The sequence below is a fragment of the Acipenser ruthenus genome, chromosome 30 (assembly GCF_902713425.1).
Source record: "Acipenser ruthenus chromosome 30, fAciRut3.2 maternal haplotype, whole genome shotgun sequence".
Lineage (NCBI taxonomy): Eukaryota > Metazoa > Chordata > Actinopteri > Acipenseriformes > Acipenseridae > Acipenser > Acipenser ruthenus.
Genome location: NC_081218.1, coordinates 11,454,388 through 11,473,028, shown reverse-complemented (window position 1 = coordinate 11,473,028; position 18,641 = coordinate 11,454,388). Strand labels below are relative to the sequence as shown.

The window sequence follows — 18,641 nt, the reverse complement described above, 5'->3', positions numbered from 1 at the left end:
GAGTTATTTAAACACAGCAAGATCTACTATAATAACCTAAACAGCTGCCGATCTAAATACCTTAACTCAATCCTGCCAGTGCTCCCCTAGGACAGATCACCGACTCCCTAGTAACATGACGAAAGACTATCAAAATGCAATGAAAATAGAGGAGTGTAAGTGATCCACTGCAAGGATCTAAGCCTTCGCTAGACTAGTGGCTTCTACCACTGTGCCACTGAATTTCAAACTATTGAATGGACTAACCACTACAGTAGCTACTGAATTATTTTGCTAGGTTGTTGTTGCTAGAATCCGAAACACAAAATATTGGTCAAACGCACTTTTTATTCCCTCAAAAAGGAAACTGCAGCTTTAAAATGTCGAGACGTATTCACTATCAAAAACTTTAAACAATAACAATGATCTCATCCAACCGTATTAGTAGAATAGATAGCTTTTTTTCTCCAGAAGTACAGATAAAAAATGATCTCACCCAATCTTTTTTGTCCACAGAACTACAAACCTCAACGCTTTATAGCTTATAATAAACAGTAGCAACACTTTTTCCACCATATTCCAACAATGAGGCTCTGTTTATTTCACCCCAGTGGGGATTAACTGCATTTAAAAAACAGTCAAAACCACAGCAGATGAACAATAGTCCTGAGTATTCAAACACATGTACTGGAGCATGCCAGAGAAAATGGAACATCATTAAAACATTCGAGCGAAGAAAAAAAAAAAAAAAAAGAGAAGCGGGGATGTGAATGAGAGTTTTATCATTTTCAAATGGTCTAAAAAGACATTCTCTTCTCAGACATCTGGCTGGTGGCCACAAAACACTTGAAGCTGCCTTCTGGCACCCTTCCTTTTGATCTCTCGAACGCAAACGAAACTCTAGCAGAGAACTATGGCTCCCGTCGCACTGCAGTTTGAACTATTCCAGTGTTTACCTGGAGCTTAACCACTCGCACCCGAGCTCAACCTCTCCCGTCTGTTTGTCTCGGCCGGGGTGTGCCTAATACACTGTATGAGTCTTCTTTCCATCTCTTGAGCTACACCGGAAGCAAGAGGCATTTCAACTTTATTGGAACTCAGAATCATACTCGGCTTGATTATTTATTGTACGGAAACATTATCTGTCATCTAAAGCTCCACTGCCTAAATAAATGTAACTGGGCTTTGGAAAATTACTTCAATTCAGGCCTCCTTCTATTGCGAGAAAGAACAGTAATACAGTACCGATTTAGTTTAAAAAGACATTAACAGAAGAGCAGACAGAAATCAAGAGTGTCTGGGAGTAAAACTTAAAACACGATTCAAATTTCATTTTCGTCCAAACCTAGGTCATAATGTATTGTATATCTTCCATAGCATGTCTTTCATCTAGATCAGGGGTGACCAAAGTTTGCCCTTCCAGTCCTGGTCTTTGTTCCAACCCTGTTCTAAACTGTTTCATTGAACCAATTAAACCTCCATCTAGACCCTGAAGTAGTTAATCATATCCGTTTACCTGTTAAACCTGGAGTGGAATGGCCCTCCAGGGCTGTGACTGGACACCCCTGATCTTGACCTTTGTTGGAAGAACTGAAGACGACACAGCAATTTCAAAAGAAGCAGCTAGAAGCCCATTTTTGGTGGTTCGATTGTTGCAATTGTAACTTTAGGCAGAAGGGATTGTCCAGAGACTTTATCTGGTTCCTCACAGTGGGTAGCTCAGGACAAAGCCACACACCCCCCAATTTGACAACGGAACTCAAAATCTTGATTAAAATCAACACAAGCAGGGCATTGAAAAAAAAAAAAGAACAGACAGAGAAAAGCTTTTGAATTCACCAACCCTCCCCAGGATTTGAGCCCTGGCCTGTGAGGCATGAGCCATGAGTCAACAGCATGTGACAACCCACCATGTCAGCCCTCTATTTTGAAGTCTAATTATTTTAACACAAAAAGACAATGGTGTGTTTACATCTGTTGTGTTCTCAGATCTGTTTTTTTTTCTCCTTTATCACTGTGAGCTAGCTCCGTCCTCCCCTCCACCCCCCACAGTCCCTAAAGACTCAAACTGGCAAACAGACAAAAAAAATAAAATAGTGGCGCTCCTTTTGATGTCTTTGCTAGCATCCCAGAAACAAAGAGATCTAATTGTAAATGAGCTAATTAAGTAAACCACTGATGAAGCGTGAAAACAATTTGCTTGACCCTTTGCTACTGCGCTGCGAGATGGAAAAAAAGGGTTGTCAGACTGAAGAGCTAATCAGTCATTGACAGACATGTAGAATTAATACCAGACACCTGCAACAAAAGCATCAGGTACTTGGCATGCAGCTTCTTCCCTTCCAGAACAGAGATATACAGTACAGCCAGGGTCTTTAACAGGAGTGCATTAGTGTTATTTAATGCAGTTTACAACAGTGGGGAACCCATTTAAAACTGCAGACTAAAAATCACACACCAGTAAGTAGGTTTTTTTGTTTATTTTTCTTTCTTTCTACTTTTGAATGCCGGTTTCATATATCTCTTAAATACATTTACATGGACACTGTGCAGGGGAGCTGAGCTGCAACATGTGAGTATAAAGCAAACACAAGTCACCAGCAAGAAAGACAATATTAACAGGGTAACTGAGAACACCTCCAATGCAAAATCCAGTCCTATGCTTGCAGCACCTTTGAAATCTGTAATTAAGCTCAAGGCTTTAACAACTATGGATTGGGAGTCTTAGCCTGTTATTATTAAAGAGCATACTTCAAAGTCAGTCCCGGCTGAGTAATTGTAGAGTTGAACACCTTATTATTAATTTGTCAAACTTTCCTCTTAATCCCACGCTACTAGGAGGAGGAGAAGGAGAAGGAGGAGGAGGAGGAGGAGGAGGAGGAGGAGGAGGAGGAGGAGGAGGAAGAGGAGGTGGCAACTTACTTTATAAACTGTCCCATGTCCTCACACAGAGCTTCACAGCCTGGCCACTTGCACTCCCCATGTCCGTAGAGAGGGTGAGAGCCTGTGTGCTCCTCATGGGAAGAGCTAGGAGAGATAGGAAACCCAGCGTTAACAAGTGTACTTGTTGGAGGCACCGGGGTGGCAAAGCACACAAACACTCCCCCACTGCTTAGCAGTTGCTTGATCCATTCCTGGTTTTACTGTTCATTTGACACAGCTGAGCTTCAATGAATCAAGTAACTGCTATGGAGTCCAGATGATTTCCTACAGTGTGTACTCGATAGGATTGGTAAATCGGAATAGGCAATGTGGGTTAATAAGGCTAAATAAGAGTCCAAATACCTCAGGAAACAGAGTAGCATTGTGCACTGAATGACTGTAGGTGCTACTTCAAGCTTAAAGGCAGTTGTGTTTAGCTGATGTTTTAATTTACAAGGTTTAACTTAATAAGGAAGCAATAGTCAAACATGAATTACATTACCTAGCAATACTAGCTTGAATCACTGTCTTGTTGACATCATATTCCACTATACATTGTAAATGTCCAGCACAAACCTTTATTTCCAGCATGTGCAATCAGAGGATTAACAGTGTGTTTGGTTGCAAGATACAGCACTGTGCAAAAGTCTGTCTTACCAACATCTAGTGATACTGAAGGGCTACTGTAGGTTACAGAATATTTACGATAACATCATATTAGTAAAGATGATATCAAACGATTTCAGAGCATCAATAATTAGGCTTAAATAGAGAAATCTGTAGTTACTGTTGGGGAAGCAGAAATGGGGTTTTCAACTGTATATAAAATGAGAACATTATTAACCCAGGCTTTTCTTGTGGAGTAGCGAGACTTTGTGTCCTTCTTTGGAAAGTGAACTCTCCTATGTTTGCACAAAAGGACAAGTAAAAATTGGCTTTGGAAAGGTAGAACTGACAGGAGATGATTCATGTGACTCTCCGTTCTTTCAGAAGCGAGTACAGTGTGTCCCAAGCTTTTGTTGTCGTCTGGCAACATGGATTCAAGTCAAAAATCACCAAGTTTCTTTTTATTTATTTTGTTAGGAAATGACACCTTTGTCCACTTTGTTCCAAGAGCAATTAAAGAAAAGAAAATAAAGTTGTTTTACTCTTTCCATTTTGTGGAGTTTACTTTGACTGCAGCCCTGCAAACCCTCACCCAGGTAGGAGCGTTGTCTCATCATTGAATTAAATAACCTACTGAACACTTCAACAAGCGTGTTCATTCTGTTAGTTCTTAACACTATACACAAGGAGCTACATCAAATTAAAAAAAAAAAGGCAAAGGTAGGACTTGGATCTTCCTATCCTGAACATCAGACACATATTGATGCCTAAATTCCTGACATCCAGACCCACAGCAAGGAACATTCCCAAAAGTTAACCCTCCTTCTCCAATGTGATTTATTTCTGCACATCGAAAGTCAAAACGTATGTCAGCTTCATCACAGCGGTAGGCATCAACTTCAAGAACGTACTTCTGGTGAGGAGCAAGTATTTTTCTCCCCAAGCGCTTCAAATGATGGCTAGCCGCAGACAATCCACACAAACAAGGACAACCCAAAACCTTGAGCGAAGTTCAAATCCAGGCTCCAAAACATCTTCTTGTTGAACCGCCAACAGCCGTTTGCTTTAAGAACCGTTCGTATCGTGCCACGTGTATTCCTCCCCTTTTTTATACAGTATTTATTTGTAAAATAAATAAATACATAGCCAAAATAAATGAGGTGCAACATTTTGAATCGAATGATATTATTATTATTATTGTTATTATTTACTCACTGAGTGTTTTGTTGGTAACCGCTTTTCAAGTGTGGCGTTCGGTACTCGTCTGCAGGTTCAGCTTTCATGAAGGAGGAGATCCAGTCAAAGACTCTTGCTCTTGGAAATGGAAAGAATCCATGACTACATTGCGGCTAATGATCCTGACTCTTCCCGACTTCACAGCAGCCTCTGGCAGCACCCCGCACCCTCCCCTTTACAATGCATTGCAATTACTGATACAGGGGAATGCAGGCCTACATGCACAGTCTCAGCTTTGATAAAACAGCTAGAATAATAAACACAGGCCCCTTTGTTTATTGCTAGGAAAGAGACTATACATGCAGAAAAAGCAGGTGCATGCTGGGTGTAAGATCTGCGATTTGCCCCCACCGATAAGCGCTCAGTGGATCTTATGCAGATCTCAAGTTCCAAACAGCCTGGCAGCCCTTACTAACAGAACAACTCTGCTCCCTCCCTAGGCTTCACTGCAACTTGTTTTAAAGACTGAAATAAGCTCCCGAACACTTAATCCAATAAAAGCGCTCATCACACTCCCCTTGGCTGTTGTTAACACAATTGCATACTCTCCTCCTGTCTCTCCCCACCTACTAAATTAAGGTTATTATCTGTTAATGTTTCATTTGATTTGACCCAAAAAAATGTAAAGGCAAGTTCAAGACCTCTGGTGAAATCTCCACACACACACACACACACATATATATATATAACACAAACAGTTTAAAGACATCAGTGTGTAATTTCTTTCATCTAAGATACATGATATATCATTCCGGTTCTGAAACATAAGTCTTATTAAGAGTGGCAAGAACAATTTTTTTTTTTTTTTTTTTTAAACAGATTTGACTGTATAAGCAATTGTAGATAATAATAATAATAATAATAATAATAATAATAATAATAATAATATATTAGCCATCATTACCTCTCTCTCTTTGGAGTGTGAACAGAGTTCTGTCCATTTGGCAAAGAGTGATGGGTTATTTGAGGTGAGGCCTTGGCAGCCGAGTAAGAGGTAGAGTTGGAACTGTTGGTTGTCAGGTCTAGACCTTCGTGCTTCATGTTGTCGTCTTGGTTCTGCATGCCGGCTACATCTTTCCAGAGCTGCTGGAGGTCTGCAGGGCACATGGCTGCAAAAAACAAGCAGAGCAAGAGGTGATCAAGAGAGAAACACTAAGGAAAAACACCCTCATTGAAATACCCTGCATGCAAAATGAACATGCAGTCACATTCCTGACCTTGTTGCAATCTCACACTTTATAATTAAATTACATATATACGTGCACACACTTGCACATGACAGACATGGTTAGCTGTGTACACTGCGGGAAAGTAGGTACAAGATCAGCGGTCACTAAATGATCTGTATTATCATTATGCTTTGTTTGGTCTACAGCTTGACAAAACATAACTGTAAAAACCTTTTTTTTTTAGTGGCAACGGCACAGTACTCAAAGAAAGAATAGGATTGAAAGAAAAAGAAAGTGAGACACGTTGTTTACTATAACTCTTTGATGGAGGTATCAGATATCTGATTAACATCTGTTAGAGGAAATCAATCTTATCTCCCGATTGCTTGAACAAGTGCCAGTTGGCACAAAAAATCATGAGATAATAAACCATGCAAGTAAGTTAACATTGGTATGGTATCTCAAATTAAAATGCTTGAGGTCCTTCTCACTTAACTCGTGGGATACAATCGCTGAATGGGTGGGTGGGTGGTTAATGGATTTAAAAAAATACAAAACAAAAGCAGCGTTTCCCCAAACTACTTGTGTAATCCAAACCTTTCATTCTGTGAACTACTGAAGGAAATCCCCCAGTCCTGCTATCTGCCTATGCGGAGACAAAATCACGGATTGTAGTATCACTGATTCTGTCTTTCCAGACTGACAGCAATCCCAAATAGCAACCCAAGTATTAATGTCTGGAGCGCCTCTTTACATTCTTGTGTTAAAAAAAAAAAACCCTAATAAAAGGGTCCCTATGGGAAGAATCAATGTCTGTGTGTCCCCTTCCCCTGTATTTAAACCCTCTGAGAATAATACAGAAAAAAAGGAATTAAGGAAGTGCTATTACTGAGCATGTTCCAGAATTCATTCTACCTGCTGTTTAATTCAAGGAAAACTTAGGCCTCAGGTGGGGGGCTATTGCTGGACAGTAAGCTCCCGAGTTTGTTACCCACAATTTCTCAGTTTACAGCACTTGTCGGCACGGGTGAGGAAGAGAGAGATTCTTAAATATCTTTCGAGTGCAGGATTGCATTTTATCTACTGGCACGAGGCCTTTCACCAGTGATACCGGCCTTTTCATTTTGAACGGAGGTCCACTGAATATTTTGCAAACAAGATCAAACGCAATGTGCCATAAACCCTCCGACTTACTCTGCATATTTTTACAGATAAACGAGCACAGTTTGACGCTGACCAGTACGGATTTGTGTATTAAAAGGTAACGAATGAATCCGAATTGTTCACCCCACCCCACCCCACCATTGGAATGAAGCAAGGCCCAGCAAGTATGACTAGACAGAAAAATATACTGGTTGGCTTGTTTGTCATAATGGAACACTTTTTATAGAGACTGCTGGGAAATTCTGTTGGTCCTTATCCCAGGATTTACTCAGGATTGTAAGAGACCCAAGTTTATTGTTCTTCAGACCTCTGAAACTATGACATAATCACAGCAAGGATGCCAAAGCCAAAAAAAAGTTTACAGCTGGCTTACAAAACTACATTCCTAAATCTGTGACTCTACTCTCCGGGTTACATTATCTTTCCATATTTGTTTTCCCCGAAACCTTGCAACATAATAAGAGGGAAGAAAACTGCATTGTTTCAACAGCTGTCCATTTTTTAAGTTATTCTCTTTTGTCATCATCACAGTATATTAAATCAATCTTGCACAGTGACCAATTAATAATTCAATGCCCTTCGGTAAGTCAGATAGGGAAATTAACAAGGAGAACTCAATTCAAGAATTGCCATACAGTCAATATACAGTATCAAGAAAAATGTGCCCACCCTTCTCAAGCTCTTAAGATTTCCCTTCACAGCTACCCTTGTGTCCAATTGCCAATACAGATTTACAGACACCTTCAAAAAGCAATATGTTTACTGTAAAACTTTATTAATTCTTTATTGCTAAGAAATTATGTGATAGACAAAGCAAAAACAAATGGATGCAAGGAAATGCCAAAAAAGCACATTTTGAAAGCATGTCTGTATTTTCAGACCTGTTTATTCCCATCCTTTCACCCCTGTCTCGGAGAATTTCACTGCATATTTGACCTATTATCCAAATGACTGCCTTCCACAAAACCAACAATCAACAGTCCCTTTTATCTTTTTACGACCCGATTAAGTTAACAAGCTTCACATGTGGCTGGATGAACATGGCTGTGGTTTTCTCAAGAGGGGAAACAAGTAGATCTCAACAGATTAGGATCACAACGGACTGTTGGTTTTGGGGCAGTGTTATCACTTGAACAAGTAAAAGCTAATGTTCTCACACCAAGAGCCCTGGCCAATCAGGGAACCTGGTAGTGAAACACAGTCCCTGAATGGTAAAAAGACTTGATAAAGTACGAACAGAGGGGACCAAGACTTACAACTGTGCCTGCGGTGGTATCATTGCAGTAGAGTTTATTAAAGTTGGGTTTTTACAGCCTTCAGCAGCGGGTTTAAATTCTCAAGATACCCTGTATAGACACTCTTTTCTAAACTGCATGCAGCTAAAAAACTATGCTGCAGTAAAGGTGCGATACCAATGGTAGAAAAAAAACACAGTGACAATTGTTTTCTCATGTTGGTGCTGTGAAAAGCACTCCAATTTGGGATCTAAAAAGGGGTCCCATTCAGCAAACCTTAGGGACAGTTTTAAGGAATGTTTAGTTAAGGACTGTTTTTTTTTTTTTTTTTTTTTTTTTAACCTCATTTTGATTAATTAAATCAATTTGTGAAACCCTTCTCAACCGTTTTAGTGAGGGTTAGGAGTTTGTTCTCATTTTGCGCTCCCTCTTGCTTGCACCAAATGATATATATCTTTCCTTTCACCGAAGGCACACTTCTCAGCCACGGTGAATGAAAGAAGGCATCGTCGTCGCTTGGACCCTGGGGTTACCTTGCTGCAGGCTCTGCATAGGCACGGCGCCCTGGCTGGGCTGCAGGCTCACCAGGCCTTGCCTCTGCAGGTTCAGGAGGTGCTGTTGCTGCAGCTGCTGCATCTGGATCAGCTGCTGCTGGAACGCTAGCTGTTTATTCCCCAGCTGCTGCTGTGGACAGAAAGAGACACAACACTGTGATACTGGCAAACACTCAAGAGATACTCTGCACACAGCACAGCCTTGAATTCCTTCAGGAAAGCCTCAGTCTTCCTTTTGAGACATTGCAATATCAACAAGCACCTGCCAACTGAGCCTCATCTGTCGTGCTGCCTATCGTGACTGAATCCATCTTATAACTGTGGCACTTGAACCTAGTGATGCACCAGAATTATTACTATTAGTATTACTATTATTAAATATTCAATATATATTCATACTCAGACTTATTTAAAAGGGTGGAATACAATGCAGTAACATACACATGGTTTACACACACTTTACATTCACATAAGCTTGCACTGACCTTTACCCAGCCTCAGTCTTGCTCAATGAGCTCTTTATCTCGATTTCAACACCAAATGTTAGTCCGTCTTTGTCACAACTGACCTTTTTCTCCTCCTGTACCTATTGTGTTTGTTTGCACCTTGTGGCACTGCCTGCTTGTATTTATTATATTTGAACAAAATCACAGGGGCCGCAAACTAGCGTATACTCTTATTCAGAAAGCTGAACTCCAGCTAACCTTCTAGTGTTGCCACCCAATCGCAACCTCAGTGCACTTCAGACTTTGATCACAGTTTAATGGATCGATTTATTTTGTCTTCGGTTCTTATTAGTCAATATCCAAGGAACCGTATATACTGTATTGAGTATATCTGAGATCACACTATACACAAGGTAGCATGTCACTACCACTGTAATCTTTTGATTTCAGAAGTGGATCCCTAAGCCAATAAACACAGTCACATAATGAATTTACTCGACTCCTGCTGGCTGTGTATAAACAGCGTTCCGGGACCGCTGATTACATTGTTTGATGCATTATTATATTACCAGTACAGATCTGCAGGCAGTTGAGAGACCCCCAGCCCCCCTCTGTTGCTCTATAGTTTATGAAATCCATGCCAGTGTTTTTATCCATTCATTACATCCATCATTGTAAAATAAAAATAAATGGTCCACATGGAAGTTTCAGAACTATAAAACAGTTAAATAAAAAGGTACCGATTATAAGTAGAGATTTGCGACATTGCAAAAGCACGGTTTTGTGTAAATTCTCTCTCACATTTCCATCTGCACCATGAAACCAGCCTAAAACTAAATCTCATCACGTTCCAGTATCAAACTGGGAAGTAACCACATCCATCTGCAGTCCAACCTGCAACCGGACATTACACAAGTGTCACCTGTTACACTTTTTTGTCTAATTGTTATTTACAAATGATGCTCTTCTGATTACAAACGTATGACAAGTTTTGAGACTTGCAGTTTTGCATGAGAACGGGAGCCAGCTACCCATTTACAGGGTAAGACCAGAGACGCTGAAAAAACAAACCAACAGCACAGTATCTCATCAATCCTCCTTCAGAGGTAACCAACATGGGAATCTACACAGGAGGTGACTGGTACTGGTTTTATATGGCATTTGGTGATAACATCCAAAAAATGTTAGTTTGATAAATGCTCCTTTTCCTGGGTTTACTTTCACTTAAAAAAGAGGCTTCCCGGCATTTTTCTTTGATGTTCCCCAACAAAATATGGGCCTTATCTTCAAGAGATAAGAAAGAAAAAAAAAAAACACACAACAAAAGAGAGAAAAGATTTTGGCTTCTCAATCTCATCAGCAGCCTCTTCAAAGACAGGGAGTCTGAGAGGAGAGGTTAGAGGTCACTTCCTGTGAGACAGCCCAGCTACGCAGAGCAGCGTCGGTCTGTCAGTACATCCCGTTTGTCTCGGAGAAAGTGCATCTCTTACATTAATCTGTTCAGGTCTGGTGGGAAACAAGTCGGTTGCTGATGAGACGAGCCCGGCTTTCTACCAAACAGGGCTAAACAATATCATTATCGTCATCTCCTTTACGAATAATCCTCCTCATCATGCTCACAGCACCCCCATTAACAGTGAAATACAACAGCATGCTAATCAGGATAAGATTAAAAACTGTGACTTTTTAGCGTCTAGGGAAGGCATATTGAATTCCTAGGACATCTTAAACCACATTAAAAGTGAGGTGAGGTTAGGGAGCACACAAGTGTTGCACTATGCACTAAAAAGTGAGGAGTCTTTTCAGATGTTTTTATTCTGGAATATTTAGAAATCAGCTAAGCCGAAGCACCAACAGATAATCACGCCAAAGACACATAAATTGGATATTAAACAAGAAATGTAATATTAGAATAACAATGATATAATTTTTTTAAAGTTTATACAGTAGTGACTATTGTTAAAATGAATCTCTTGGAAATGCGCTTAGTGGAGAAGCAGATTTAATACAGCATTTGGGAGGGAGGGGGCATTGTGGCAGGGTGATTTTGGATAGAAGGAGCGGCACTTCTTTTAGAGAATGCACTGCAGTATCCGAGGCACTCTCTCTCACACACTCTCCCCTGTGACACGGTTCAAGTTCTTTAACACATTGTGTCTGCGTTCTGTTTACATTAGATGCAGCTGAGTGGCTAAAGCTAGCGAAGTAACAGGCCTGTCAGGTTGATTTATGAGCACATCAAACAGAGTTTCAACATGCCACTGCGGACTGACAGCGGCACTTCATTAATCTGACTCCTGGGTGACTCGAGAGTTGAAGCATCAAGCCGGCATTTTAAACATCAATTCGGAAAAAGCGCAAAACTGCGCATTACCAATGCATGCGGCCGGGTTTTTTTTTATTTCATTCTTATTTTGCTGACTAACAAAAGGGACCTCTATTTAATTTCATTTATTATACTTAAGAAAACACTTCTCCAATAGTTTCCTAAAGAACCGAACAAAAACAAATGATTTATCATTACAGAAAAAACGAACATCACCACTTGCTTGAACATGTTTTGGTTATTTGCTCGATCCTAAAAACACAGAAACCTGTGCTGTTAGTGTAACCAGAAACACAAGCATTCTAAACAACATGGGCCAGTTGTGTCACTATATTAATACAGGAACCCCCTTGTATCTAATGGACACATTGCTAAGTATGCAGCTTAACATGTACCTTTCTCAGGGTTCCCTGAGCAGGTGGTAGCTAGCATTTGAAACCCAGGCTTGAACCAGCCTCTTACAGCAGCAAGCGACCGCTGAACATTTTACACGCTCAGGAATCACAGCACATGCTCTGCTTGAACAGCTTTCATTTAGCCAACCACTGTCAGAGCCTTTCCCCCCCAGGGCTTAGGAAAGTCTACAGAAGTGCTGGAACATAGCGTAGCCTCACACTCCATTCTGGGTGCTTTAAGAAGTCATGCTGGAGTTTAATTTGCAAACTCTGGAGACCGTGCACCCAGCCTTTAGCTGATGTGGTCTGCCGTTTTGTATTATCTGTTCAGTTTGTTTATTATGTTATTAATAATGATTGTTTAATTGATGCAATGAGTGTCACGTGTTACATTGAAGTCAAGTGGATTTCAATGCAGTTCCATATTATTGGGCCTGTTTTTTTTTTTTTGTTTGTTTTTAATAAGAAAAAATATATATCTTAGGCACTCCTACCTTTTTTTTTGGTATATATAACTAAATAGGCAATCTTCCGCTTTCCATAAAATAGAAGGTGATAAAAAAAGACAACATTTTTTAAAAAATATGTCCAATTTCAAGGAAGAATTCTGCACAATTCCAACCCTTATTTGCATGAATAACTTATTGTAACGCTGTTAAAAACTCATCTGAAAGTTCGACTTCATTGGTAAAACATTTTAACAAACCAAAAAGTCCAGACAGACATTCATTATATGCAGTACGGCTTTCTATCTCTAGACTGTGAGATCATCAATTAAAACCACAGACCACTTTACCGAAAGATGTTAGCAGTCTGTGCATGGTGTTTCCACTAGGGACTGCTGATATATTCCACTACTACAGCAATACCCTCTTCTATTAATTGTTCTTGATTCCTTGCTCTTTAAAATCGTGCTCTTCACCTGCACAAATATTTAAGAGAAAATGTCTTAAAAACTCCAGGGGCCAAGAGGTAAGGTTAGCAATGTGTGTTTTTTTTCCACCAAGAAAATGTCAGGGTTATAAGGACATAAGAGTTTGCTGAGACCGTACGCTGCATTAGACTGCTAAAACCTGTCTAGGTCAAAACGAACTAGAACTGATGTATCAACCTCAATAGCAACAGTTTATCTGTAATCGTTTAGCCTATTCTACTCTTAAGAACTTTTTCCCCCCCTTACAAGATTCTCTTCAACCACAAAAACCAGACTGACTCACAACATGTCGGTGGGTCTGCTGCTTTGACAAGAACGAGATCTCTCATAGATGCCCGGCACTCACTATGAGATGAATTCCTTTCAAGCTCTTCATTCACCACGGAAAAAAATACGCACTGCCAAACTGCAGCTCCTCTGGATAAGGCAGAAACTTTCCATGTTTTTTTTTTTTTTTTTGCAGGCATATTTATACGTATGATCCTCATAGGCATTCCAAATTCAGCATTGTCCCACTAGTATAAAGCAGACAGCTGTGTGTATATATATATATATATATATATATATATATATATATATATATATATATATATATATACACAGTGCCTTGCAAAAGTATTCAGACCCCTGACCAATTCTCTCATATTACTGAATTACAAATGGTACATTGAAATTTCGTTCTGTTTGATATTTTATTTTAAAGCACTGAAACTCAAAAGAAACTCATTATTGTAAGGTGACACTGGTTTTATGTTGGGAAATATTTTTAAGAAAAATAAAAAAAAATGAAATATCTTGCTTGCATAAGTATTCAACCCCTGTGCTGTGGAAGCTCCCAGTTTACACCGATGAAAGAAATTGCCCTAACGAGGACACAATTACCTTACCATTGGCCTCCACCTGTGAACCATTAAAGTTGCTGTCACATTTTCTGGATAAAAACCCCACTGTTGAAGGATCATTGGTCAGGCTGTGAATCTGAAGGAAAATGAAGACCAGAGTATTCTACAGAAGTTCGAGATAAAGTAATACAAATGCATAGATTAGGGAAAGGGTACAAAATAATATCCAAGTGTTTGGATATCCCAGTGAGCACAGTTGGATCAATAATCAGGAAGTGGAAGCTGCATCACACCACCCAGGCACTGCCAAGAAAAGGCCGTCCCTCAAAACTCAGCGCTCAAACAGGATGACTTGTGAGAGAAGCCACAGAGAGGCCAACAATCACTTTGAAGGAGCTACAGAGTTCAGTGGCTGGGAGTGGAGTAATGGTGCACCAGTCAACCATATCAAGAGCTCTGCATAACACTGGCCTGTATAGGAGAGTGGCAAGAAAGAAGCCGTTACTCAAAAAGTACCATCTGAAAGCACGTCTGGAGTTTGCCAGAAAGCATGAGAGTGACCCAGCTGCATTATGGGAAAAGGTTTTGTGGTCAGATGAGACCAAGATAGAGCTTTTTGGCCAAAACTCAAAGCGCTATGTGTGGCGCAAACCTAACACTGCCCATGCCTCAAGACACACCATCCCTACAATGAAGTATGATGGTGGCAGCATCATGCTGTGGGGATGCTTCTCATCAGCAGGGACTGGGCATCTTGTTAAAACTGAAGGAAGAATGAATGGAGCAAAATACAGGGAAATACTGCAAGAGAACCTGCTTCAGTCCGCTAAAAAATGGAAGCTTGGGAGGAAATTCACCTTTCAGCAGGCCAATGATCCCAAGCACAAGGCCAACGCAACATTGGAGTGGCTCAAGAACAAAAAGGTGAATGTCCTACAGTGGCCCAGTCAAAGTCCTGATCTCAATCCCATTGAGAATCTGTGGCACTATTTGAAAATTGCGGTCCACAAGCATCATCCAACCAACCTGAACAACCTGGAGCAAATCTGCTAAGAAGAATGGGCCAAAATCACTCCGACACTGTGTGCAAAGCTGGTACATACTTACCCCAAAAGACTTAAAGCTGTTATTGCAGCGAAAGGTGGCTCTACCAAATATTAATGTGTGGGGGTTGAATACTTATGCAAGCAAGATATTTCAGTTTTTTATTTTTCTTAAAAATATTTCCCAACATAAAACCAATGTCACCTTATAATAATTGATTTTGAGTTTCAGTGTTTTAAAATAAAATATCAAACAGAACGAAATTTCAATGTACCATTTGTAATTCAGTAATATGAGAGAATTGGTCAGGGGTCTGAACACTTTTGCAAGGCACTGTATGTATATATATATATATATATAATTTTAATATCACAAGGTAGGAAATACTGGCTTGTGAATTGTAAGTACAATTTCTATATTTAGATTTTAAAATTGCGGCACAGGTATTTCAAATTTGCAACTTAAATTTTGTTTGTTTAGGTGTGGATGGCAGTTTTTTTTCTCTGCCCCTTTTGAACTACTGTATGCAAATAACGTTGAACAATTTATAGGTTATTTCACCCCTCCCTCAAGTTCACTTGTCACGATACACATTTGTTCCCCACGTTAAATCACAAGTATGCTGTCTGACCTGAAAGTCATAAAACAAAATGAGACTGCTAGCAAAACAACTTCTTATTCCAAATAGTTTTAAAGATACTTGAAGCATTCTGAAACTTGGGAGGTATGCATTTCTGTCAACATAAATCCTTTTGTTCAAAATCTTCTTTCGTCAAACAAGGCTTTCATTTTTGGATCTTTAAAACATAAATGTCATTTTTTTTTTTTTTTAGTTGTGGGTGTTTGTTTCCTTTGTCCATGGGAGGGGCCTGCTACAAAAAAACAACAACTAAATATTAAAACAGGTTCTAAGTGCACTAAATATCACAATGTGGTGCTTTTTTGCCATCCTGTTCGGCAAATCCGACTTGTTGCGATCTAAAAAAACAGCCCGACGTTGCATTTTAATTGATAATTAAAGTACAGCCATGAATCACCCACACAGACAGGAATACGGTTTTCAAGAGGGCTCAACACTTAGGAGACTTGTGAATTGGAAATACTAAATAGGCATCAATAAAAAAAAATAAAAAAAACACCTGTGCTGATTTAGTGTGCGTTTAGAAACAAATATTCTGCCTCTGCCACTGTTTATTCCACAGTCCCTGATAGTTCTGCCGACTGTCCAGGAGTTTGGGAGAGTGACTTGATTGTGGGAATTACGCCCTCCCTTACACTCTATGTTAATTCAGGTTCTTTGACACACAAACCTGGAGCGTGACTGCAGGTGTTGTAGATCACATGATCTGACTGCAGGGAGACCACTGGAGTGATTCCTCTGAGCAGGTATCTGGAAGCACTAGCACCCCCCCCCCCCCCGGGTCTTGAGGACCCTCAGAGCGTGACAGAGTCTCACCTCTTTGGCCTGTTTGCCTGCTTGTTGCTGCTGCTGCTGCTGCTGCTGGTGTGTAAGGAGCTGGAGATGCAGCTGCTCCTGTTGCTTCTTGTAGTATTCTTGCAACTGGAATGCAAAAAGAAATGCCCAGGGTTAATTACTGTGCATTACAAGCATAAAGGAAAGATTGTCTAGGTCGGGTTTTAGGTTAGGCACCCTCAAATCAAGCTCGCCATTTCTAGGTTAACGATGTATGTATGTATGTATGTATGTATATATATATACACACACACATACACACGCACACACATATAAACACACACACACACACACACATACACAAACACACACACACACATCTGATGGGCTTTTGTCAGGAAAAAATGTTTTGTTTTTTGCTTTAAGTTGTTAATCATATATATATATATTTTTTTGTATTTATTTATGTATTTATGTATTTATTTGTTTTTAAAAGAAAAAGGTGCTTCACACAATGACACCAAACATGACTCAACTAGACTGTACCTTGGGGGAGATGCTTCCAATAAAAATTCTATTCTGCGCTTTCATGCTCTAGCTTAAACACCTGGCTGGAAGCCGTTGTGACCTGCTGAATTCTGCAGGTTTCTGAAGGTATTGCTGCAGCCATGCCTGACTGGCGGTTTTATTTATGGATTGCTGCTGGAATGATGCTGGACGCTGAAATACCACGTCCTGGGAGGACAGCGAGCAGGATAAGCAATCACGAGGGAGTCACAGCGGGACCGCCGGCTTGCTCAGCTTTGGATTAAAGTTCAACGAGGCAAGGCGGGTTTACAATCCCTTTACCTGTCTCTCATTGACAGTAAAGGCACTGCTTCCCTCATCCTTGAGGACTTGAACTTCCCATTTTGGTTGTCTGATTTATTTCATATCTGTTCATACACTGGTGCTATTAAAGTCAGCTAATGGCTGCTCCCATTCCCGTGAAGTAGTTCTTTTTTTGTATTGCTCAAACCTGTTCCCTTGTGTTTGCATCCTTATATTTTTCTGTGCTAAAATAAGAATCACTGTATTTTCTATATATTACTTTTGCCCCATTTCTGTGCATTTTATTGTTGCAGAGAACTTAAATCCAGCTAACACCAAAAGTTGACTAATACAGGAAGTGAACTTATGGAATTGTGTCAGAAAACAAAGCAGCTTCACCTGCAAAAGTAAAAATAAAACATTGAGAAGACTAGAAAAAAAGAATATGGATTGGCAGAACAATAAGCTTGTTGTTACCCCTTTAAAGGGAACCTGTCCAGACACTGCTGTTCCTGAGAAAACAAGTGTCTGTTTACCCAGAGGCTTGGTTAATAACAAGCACAGTGTTTATTTACCCAGTGGTTATTCATTCAGCGCGGCACTGAAGAAGAAATTCCGTCTCTTAGTGTACAGGTAAATATTGCTCGGAGTGCGTGTGTGTGTGTGTGATATCAGGGAAAAAGTATTTAGCTCACCACACCTGGAAGAAGTGATCGCTAAAACACATTTAAAAGCTTTTGACTTCAGGCAAAACAAAGACTCTGTATCCTTTATGGAACAGGTCAGGGCATTTCAGCAGATAGCTCGACCGTGCAACAAAATATCACCACGAAGGGTGGTACAGTACAGCTCAATACAGCACCTCAGACAACTGTCAGGATGAAATCCCACGAAATTGTATTTATTCTTTTGATTTTTTTGGTCCGATTCTAAAGCTACTTTCGTACCCACAGACGCAACCGAGTCTGGGAGTAGGCAGGACAATCACACGTTTAGCATCTTGTGAAATGGAAAGCTACATGCAATGACCCCCAATAAGGACAAGTCTCAGGCAGGATCAGCATTCTTTCAATGGCTCTGGCTGGAAACTGAAGGTCTGTCCTAGGTATTGCATCGTCCAATCTAGCAGCCCAATGGGCTACCCCTGTAGACGTGCACCAGTAAACAGATCTGCTAGTGCTCACCCAATCATTAGCCTCTTAATTCATGCGAATATGGAATTTAATAGTTAGCGGAATAATTAAGGGGATAATTCGTTTTTTTTTTTTTTTTTTTTAATGATCTGATTCAGTGCCCCTTAACATTAGCAGCACAGACTGAAATGCATTCACCTTAGATTCCCATTATTGTGACCTTGGTTTTCCTTTGAGGAAGGAAAAAAAACTGTGGAGATCATCCATGAAACAATTAAACTCAAGACTATCTAAATCTGTACGTATGTCTTCATTTATATACACTTCTAGTGAAAGCTAGGGTATTTTGGCTTCAATTATATATATATCAAAAATAAAATCATGGATATATTATCAGATTTCTTACACCTTCAGCCTTTTGTTTTATTAAAA

General features: G+C 40.0%; 1 protein-coding gene across 5 annotated transcripts in view; it reads right to left on the bottom strand.

Moving 5' to 3' along the window:
- LOC117395144 (forkhead box protein P4-like) overlaps nt 1–18,641 on the bottom strand; it is a 116,639-nt gene that overhangs the window by 21,050 nt on the left and 76,948 nt on the right. For 3 of the 5 annotated variants that reach the window (XM_033994003.3, XM_033994015.3, XM_059004836.1), the window contains exons 5-9: nt 16,309–16,413; nt 8,845–8,995; nt 5,648–5,852; nt 4,723–4,821; nt 2,902–3,006 (exon numbers count right to left, since the gene is read on the bottom strand). In XM_033994003.3, coding sequence (XP_033849894.3) covers nt 2,902–3,006; nt 4,723–4,821; nt 5,648–5,852; nt 8,845–8,995; nt 16,309–16,413 — 665 coding nt within the window. The remainder of the gene's footprint in view (nt 1–2,901; nt 3,007–4,722; nt 4,822–5,647; nt 5,853–8,844; nt 8,996–16,308; nt 16,414–18,641) is intronic. The other 2 variants (XM_059004837.1, XM_059004838.1) reach the window with 1 other exon arrangement.